Source organism: Oncorhynchus mykiss, chromosome 12 (assembly GCF_013265735.2).
Source record: "Oncorhynchus mykiss isolate Arlee chromosome 12, USDA_OmykA_1.1, whole genome shotgun sequence".
NCBI classification, from domain to species: domain Eukaryota; kingdom Metazoa; phylum Chordata; class Actinopteri; order Salmoniformes; family Salmonidae; genus Oncorhynchus; species Oncorhynchus mykiss.
The window spans coordinates 73,665,845-73,674,541 of NC_048576.1; the positions used below are offsets into that span (position 1 = coordinate 73,665,845).

Genomic DNA, 8,697 nt, shown 5'->3' on the forward strand with positions numbered 1-8,697 from the left:
ATTTATTTGCAAAGATTGAATCAATAAATCAATTGATCAAATAGCGCACATAAATCATTACTACGTAGAATTAAAGGAAATTCGTTTCAAAACAGCCATAAAATCATGATTTTGCTGTGGTGTCACGTTCTGACCATAGTTCTGTTCTTTTATTCTTTATTCTGTGCTTTGGTCCGATCCTTACTCCTCCTCAGACGAAGAGGAGGAAATCCTTTACATGTGGTGTATTTATGCATCTCAATAAACTATGATCTAAATGCACTTCCAACTTGGCCCAGTACAGCCTGGTTCCTCTCTAGGTTTCTTCCTAGGTTCTGGCCTTTCTAGGGAATTTTTCCTAGCCACTGTGCTTCTACACCTGCATTGCTTGCTGTTTGGGATTTTAGGCTGGGTTTCTGTACTTTGAGATATTTGCTGATGTTAGAAGGGCTTTATAAATACATTTGATTTGATTGGAGACGTACCAGTACAAATAAGCTGCACAACTTCTAGACTTACATAAACCACAAAAAAAGATGTAGGTCTATTGACGTGGACCTTTCATTTGTTTAAAATAGATGTTAATGTAGGCCATACATGTTGACAAACGAACACATAATGAAAGCGATGACAAATATATTTTCGATTTAGCACTTTATTTTCCCTTTAGAATCGATACATTTATGATACATGCAATGCAGGGCGCTGGATGTTGCTCTGTTTCTGTTGACACAAGCAACGAACGCTCTAGTGGTACTGTCTGCCCAGGGAGCTCACCACGACGGCAAGGAACTTCTGGAAAGCACCCTGGACGTCAGCGGTGAAGTCAGCACCCATTCTTGCAGCAACGACAATAGTCAAGCAGTCAGCCAGCAGCTGCAAAATAAAAAATAAAATTGACATGTATAAAAATGCATTCTGGCACACTATTGAGAGTAGAATATGACCTTGTGAAGTATAAAAGTATAACTAATTTACCCGGAAGTTGTCGGGATCAACGCGCAATTTCTCGGAGTGCAGCACGCTAAGCTCTGCGTAGGTGGCCTTGATGTCATCCATGTTCTTGACAGCCCGGTCCAGTCCGCGCAGGACGGTCTTTCCGTGAGCGGCGACCATTGGGTTTCCCTGGATGGCAGCGGCGTTGTACAGGTTTCCAAAGTTACCGAAATACCTCTGGGTCCAGGGGTACACGACCAGACACCTGTAAGTGAATAATGGGATTTTGAGTGACTGCATTAATCATGTAATATGCACGAGGTCAAATATGCACGAGGTCAAATGTAGGCCTATTTTTAAGGAGGCATGACAAAGAGCAAAGACCTGGAAAGAGCCGCGGGGCCCACGTCATCGTAGTCCATCTTCTCGAAGATGCTCTGGATTGTTTTGCGCTCGAAGTCTGTCCACTGAACCATATTGACGTTTGTGATGTATCACTCAAGATGACATGTACTGTTCATGCTACTGAAGGGACAGCTTATATACGCGTTTTGTCTCCACACCAAAAGCCAACTATTGGTCTAGCTGTTTTGAGTGGGCTGGGTTAACAATGGTTGTAGAAATTCATTGCAGTACCACGCCAGCCCATTCATAGCCTACTGTAGATTACAACGACCGAAAGGAACAAATCACCCAGACAGATAGTTCTCATGTGCCTTTTATGCTCATTCATTAATTATCATCATTATTTATTACCAATTCATATTTGAAATGATTTAAGTGGCGTTGGTGGAAACATGGACAGTGTAATATCCCCGTGACTGCCGACAGACAAATAATTAACACTTTGGTTTTCAGAAAGTCAAATTAAGAAAAAAGTTCTGCCAAAAGCCGATAAAGAAAATATGTTGCCTGCCTTTTATTTTATTTGATTTAGGCCTAATAAAACATGCATTTTAGTGTTTTTTTAAATAATTTATTTTCCTTTTATTAATCTACATTTTTTTGATGATAAAGCATGTTTTTATTCACAATACTTTTTTTTTTACTATAGTATTTTATTGAATAATATGACTTAAAATTACGATATCAAGATGTGTGTGCCTATGTTTTTTCAAGCAAGTGCACGTTTGAGCAATTATTTAAATAATGATTGCTGTATGAAGTTGTATAATATTAAATGGTGCAAACTAACCTAATAAATTACCTATTGTAGTCATCTCTGTAAGAGCTGGGCCATTCTCATGTAAAGTTTGGGTGAGAAATCTGATCCAAGACCAGTGCTTCTGGCTTATTGATTATTTCATGAAATAATAACCTGGTCTAAATACTGGTAATGCAGGTCTCCAGAAGACAAACAGTAATGACATATATCACATAAGGATGTAAGGTCATATCATGTATTGTATTTTATTTTTATTTCACCTTTATTTAACCAGGTAGGCCAGTGGAGAACACGTTCTCATTTACAACTGCGACCTGGCCAAGATAAAGCAAAGCAGTGCGATAAAAACAACAACGTACAGTCATAATGATTGTGATACAATAATGGTAGCCTAATAATGATAATGATGATCATGATGATAATAATGATAATGAAGGTGGTGGTTACCTATTACTAAAGTAATTGCTATTACTATCAATGGCAATTTTTTTGATTTCACCTTTATTTAACCAGGTAGGCTAGTTGAGAACAAGTTCTCATTTGCAACTGCGACCCGGCCAAGATAAAGCATAGCAGTGTGAACAGACAACAACACAGAGTTACACATGGAGTAAACAAAACATACAATCAATAATACAGTAGAACAAAAGAAAGAAAAAAAAACAATGTGGACCCACAGTGGAGTAGTTTTCAACTTTGTGGATAGTGGATATATTTGTGTAATTATTTCAATAATCAATAATTATATCAATAATCTAGGTCTATCAATTAAATAAATAAGTAACTAAACATTAAAACACATATAGCCTACGATTAATCACCAAGGACAAGAAGGTTTCAGATTCGATCCGTAGGATTCATTTATTGCAACTTTTCATTTCAATTGGTACCCTACAAAGATTGTAAAGTGGAAATCTGTCTCATTGCTTAACGGAACTTCTCAGACAGAGCCAGGGCCAGCTGGGCCAGAAACGTGTCTGTGGCCAGGTGCAGCTCAGGGGTGAAGTCGTCAGGGAACATCATGGCCAGCGTCACCAGCATGTTGTGGTTGAAGATCTGGGGATGTGACAAAAGAGCAGAAACATTATTAGAAGCATATTTCACGAGTATGTTTCTGAAAATTGAAATCCATACATTAAGCTATTACAGTATTCAAACTTGGACGGTTGCTAATGGAAAAAATCTACCAGTGAGAAAGAAAACAAGTGCATTTTTAACTATTTACTAACCTTGAAGTAGACAGGATCCACTCTCAACATGAAGGCGTGCAACTCGCTGAGTATAAGAAGACCAGCACTAAGGTCGTCAATCTTCCCAATGGCATCCAGGACGCCTCCCATAACGGTCCCACCGTGCTTCCTGACCGGGGCAGATCCGAGGCTCAGGTCCTTCCAGTGGGAGAAATATGTCTTGGACTGGGGGTACACCAGCAGCGTCCTGGGAGGTTGAAAACATACGTCGGTCAAACGTGGCATGTTTATCGTTGTACTATATGACCCCACTGTTTAACTTGATTTGCATGTGCGAGTTCCATTTTTACGCACGTGTATGGTAAGGAATTTTCAACCATTCACAAGTAATTCAAATGTCTTAAATACTTGTATTGATCAATTACTTGTATTCATAATTCAATAATTGTAATTACCTGGAAAGCGCCTCGTTTGCAACATCCTCTGCCATGCCGGCAACCTTGCCAAAAAGGCCTTGACAATTGCCTTGTCCTTAGCGGAGAGACTCATTGTTGCTTCAACTTCTTGACTTGCTGCCAACCAACTCAATAGAGCTCACTCTTTCGGGGCCCTTTTTGTGTATTGTCTGATCTGCCCAAGCACAATGCTGCTGCCCAGAAACCACCTCCAAAAGAGACCCGTTGGTTATCTCTTATCATAGAGTGCCATCTTAGTTATTTACAACTCATGGCACACAGCCAAGTATAGATAAAAAAAGTTATGGGCGTATGGCAAGGTTATTCAACCGTTACTTTCTTCTTTCTTTTAGTGGATTTGTTATTATTATTTTATTTAGAATGTTATGAATATCGCTGGCAAAACAGCATAAACGAATGTTGAATGGCATACCGAGAGTAGAAAAGAGGAGCATATATTTTTTTTATTATGTCAACTTTATTTCTCAACTCCTAATATTGAGCCCAATAACACTCACTGGAGAATCTGACCTATGCTTTGAAAAAGCGGCTAGTGCCGCAAGTGCTGCTGGCTGCTGTTAAGCTTTCTTGACTTGGACATTCCTTTGTTTATCCAGCTAAACAGCTGTTTTTAGAGAAAATGTGTTTGGAGTTTACACTTCCTCTTCCACCTATAACGGAGGAGGTCAACATAATTAAAAACAATCTACCAAATGAATATATATTCATTTTGAAATGTTGATTACTTCTCCTTGCCATTGATACTACATGACCAAAAGTATGTATCCACCTGCTCATCGAACACCTCATTCCCAAATCATGGGCATTAATATAGAGTTGGTCCCCCCTTTGCTGCAAGAACAGCCTCCACTCTTCTGGGAAGGCTTTCCACTTGATGTTGGAACATTGCTGTGGGGACTTGCTTCCATTCAGCAACAAGAGCATTAGTGAGGTCAGGCACTGATTTGGGCTATAAGGCCTGGCTCGTAGTCGGCATTCTAATTCATCCCAAAGGTGTTCAGTGAGGTTGTGGTCAGAGTTCTTCCACACAGATCTCGACAAACCATTTCTGTATGGACCTCACTTTGTGCATGGGGGAAAGGTCATGCTGAAACAGGAAAGGGCCTTCTTCAAACTGTTGCCCCAATGTTGGAAGCACAGAATTGTCTAGAGGGTATGTATGTTGTAGCGTTAAGATTTCCCTTCACTGGAACTAAGGGGCCTAGCCCAAACCATGAAAAACATCCCCAGACCCATTCCTCCTCCACCAAACTTTACAGTAGGCACTATGCAATCGGACAGGTAGCGTTCTCCTGGCATCTGCCAAACCCAAATTAGTCCGACGGACTGCCAGATAGTGAAGCGTGATTCATCACTCCAGAGAACGCGTTTCCTCTGCTCTGCTCCAGAGTGGCAAGCTTTACACCACTCCAGCCAAAGCTTGGCATTGTGCATGGTGATCTTAGGCTTGTGTGCGGCTGCTCGGCAATGGAAATCCATTTCATGAAGCACCTGACGAATAGTTATTGTGCTGACGTTGCTTCCAGAAGCAGTTTGGAATTCCAGAGTGAGTGTTGCAACCAAGGACAGACGATTTTTACGCGTAATGCGCTTCAGCACTCGGCGGACCCATTCTGTGAGCTTGTGTGGCCTACCACTTTGCGGCTGAGCCATTGTTGCTCCTAGACTTTTCCACTTCACAATAACAGCACTAACAGTTGACCAGGGCAGCTTTAGCAGAGCAGAAATTTGACAAACTGACTTGTTGGAAAGGTGGCATCCTATGACTGTGCCACTTTGAAAGTCACTGAGCTCTTCAGTAAGGCCATTCTACTGCCAATGTTTGTCTATAGAGATTACATGGCTGTGTGCTCGATTTCAAACACCTGTCAGCAACGGGTGTGGCTGAAATAGCTGAACCCATTAATTTGAAGGGGTGTCCACATACTTTTGTCCATGTAGTGTACTTTTGTATATACAGTATAGTGTATCATTCACCTGATCATAAGACGATGTGGATTTTTTTCCCGCTAACTTCCTATGGGGGTCCTTGGGCCGCCAGTTTGACAGGTCAAGACAATTTTGAAGACCCCTGGCCCCTGGAGATATGGATATTCAACGACAATGAGTGAACTCCCATTCTCAACAGAATGAAAACAGCAGTCCACAAAACTTTAGAGCTGGACAGTAGGGTCAAAGCCTGTGTCACAATTTAAGCTTATACTTTGTCAACATTTGGCCATAACACGACAACACAAGGATTCTCTTTAGACTGTGAAAATGTTGTGCTGAAAGGACAGCTCCGCTAATCGGTCAGGATGCAGCATAGAGACAGCGATGGTCAGGATGAACTTGGTGGTGCTGAAGAACAGCTCCAACATTTAGTGAAATCGTACTGATGATGAGGGCACACTTTGTCTCAGCAGCTACCAAACATTAGCCACTGTAATAGTTTTTGTAGTTTCATCCTAATAACTACAGTGCCTTGCGAAAGTATTCGCCCCCCTTGAACTTTGCGACCTTTTGCCACATTTCAGGCTTCAAACATAAAGATATAAAATTGTATCATGAAGTGGAACGACATTTATTGGATATTTCAAACTTTTTTAACAAATCAAAAACTGAAAAATTGGGCGTGCAAAATTATTCAGCCCCTTTACTTTCAGTGCAGCAAACTCTCTCCAGAAGTTCAGTGAGGATCTCTGAATGATCCAATGTTGATCTAAATGACTAATGATGATAAATACAATCCACCTGTGTGTAATCAAGTCTCCGCATAAATGCACCTGCACTGTGATAGTCTCAGAGGTCCGTTAAAAGCGCAGAGAGCATCATGAAGAACAAGGAACACACCAGGCAGGTCCGAGATACGGTTGTGAAGAAGTTTAAAGCCGGATTTGGATACAAAAAGATTTCCCAAGCTTTAAACATCCCAAGGAGCACTGTGCAAGCGATAATATTGAAATGGAAGGAGTATCAGACCACTGCAAATCTACCAAGACCTGGCCGTCCCTCTAAACTTTCAGCTCATACAAGGAGAAGACTGATCAGAGATGCAGCCAAGAGGCCCATGATCACTCTGGATGAACTGCAGAGATCTACAGCTGAGGTGGGAGACTCTGTCCATAGGACAACAATCAGTCGTATATTGCACAAATCTGGCCTTTATGGAAGAGTGGCAAGAAGAAAGCCATTTCTTAAAGATATCCATAAAAAGTGTTGTTTAAAGTTTGCCACAAGCCACCTGGGAGACACACCAAACATGTGGAAGAAGGTGCTCTGGTCAGATGAAACCAAAATTGAACTTTTTGGCAACAATGCAAAATGTTATGTTTGGCGTAAAGCAACACAGCTCATGGCCCTGAACACACCATCCCCACTGTCAAACATGGTGGTGGCAGCATCATGGTTTGGGCCTGCTTTTCTTCAGCAGGGACAGGGAAGATGGTTAAAATTGATGGGAAGATGGATGGAGCCAAATACAGGACCATTCTGGAAGAAAACCTGATGGAGTCTGCAAAAGACCTGAGACTGGGACGGAGATTTTTCTTCCAACAAGACAATGATCCAAAACATAAAGCAAAATCTACAATGGAATGGTTCAAAAATAAACATATCCAGGTGTTAGAATGGCCAAGTCAAAGTCCCGACCTGAATCCAATCGAGAATCTGTGGAAAGAACTGAAAACTGCTGTTCACAAATGCTCTCCATCCAACCTCATTGAGCTCGAGCTGTTTTGCAAGGAGGAATGGGAAAACATTTCAGTCTCTCGATGTGCAAAACTGATAGAGAGATACCCCAAGCGACTTACAGCTGTAATCGCAGCAAAAGGTGGCACTACAAAGTATTAACTTAAGGGGGCTGAATAATTTTGCACGCCCAATTTTTCAGTTTTTGATTTGTTAAAAAAGTTTGAAATATCCAATAAATGTCGTTCCACTTCATGATTGTGTCCCACCTGTTGTTGATTCTTCACAAAAAATACAGTTTTATATCTTTATGTTTGAAGCCTGAAATGTGGCAAAAGGTCGCAAAGTTCAAGGGGGCCGAATACTTTCGCAAGGCACTGTATATTTATATGGATTCATTGAATGAAATTGATTAATTTATATGATGTATCTTATGATATAATTTGTATTTTCCTGGTGCCTTATTGTATATCCATGGACTCAGAGGTACTTTGAAACCTTTGGAGACTTAAACAGTGCAGCGGCTATCATGGGCAATAAAACACTTGCCAGGCATGGCATCACTGTGCTGAACGGCATCGAGCGAGCTGTGTAGAATATGGACGACATCAAGAACACCGGCACTCATTGATTTACATCCAAGAGGATTAATCCAACTTAAAATTCTCTGTTTTATGTCAGTTAGGATCACCACTTAATTTTAAGAAATTTTAATGTTAGAATAATAGTAGAGAGAATTATTTATTTCAGCTTTAATTTATTTCATCACATTCCCAGTGGGTCAGAAGTTTACATACTGTACACTCAATTCCTATTTGGTAGCATTGCCTTTAAATTGTTAAACTTGGGTCAAACATTTTGGGTAGCCTTCCACAAGCTTCCCACAATAAGTTGGGTGAATTTTGGCCCATTCCTCCTGACAGAGCTGGTGTAACTGAGTGAGGTTTGTAGGCCTCCTTGCTCACACACGCTTATTCAGTTCTGCCCACAAATTTTCTATAAGATTGAGGCCAGGGCTTTGTGATGGCCACTCCAATACGTTGACTTTGTTGTCCTTAAGCCATTTTGCCACAACTTTGGAAGTATACTTGGGGTCATTGTACATTTGGAAGACCCATTTGTGACCAAGCTTTAACTTCCTGACTGATGTCTTGAGATGTTGCTTCAATATATCCACATAATATTCCTCTATTCCATCTATTTTGTGAAGTGCACCAGTCCCTCCTGCAGCAAAGCACCCCCACAACATGATGCTGCCACCCCCTTGCTTCACGGTTGGGAT

General features: G+C 41.0%; 1 protein-coding gene and 1 pseudogene across 1 annotated transcript; both read right to left on the minus strand.

The window, feature by feature from the left end:
• Window positions 1-618: 618 nt before the first annotated feature.
• LOC110538435 (hemoglobin subunit beta-like) lies at window positions 619-1,443 on the minus strand. Its single transcript, XM_021625266.2, has 3 exons — window positions 1,300-1,443; window positions 958-1,180; window positions 619-855 (listed from the first exon to the last, which is right to left on the minus strand). Exons 1-3 carry the CDS (start codon window positions 1,389-1,391, stop codon window positions 727-729), a joined length of 444 nt encoding a protein of 147 aa, XP_021480941.1. The 5' UTR covers window positions 1,392-1,443; the 3' UTR covers window positions 619-726.
• Window positions 1,444-2,918: 1,475 nt separating this feature from the next.
• Window positions 2,919-3,839, minus strand: LOC110538434 (annotated as a pseudogene).
• Window positions 3,840-8,697: the final 4,858 nt, after the last annotated feature.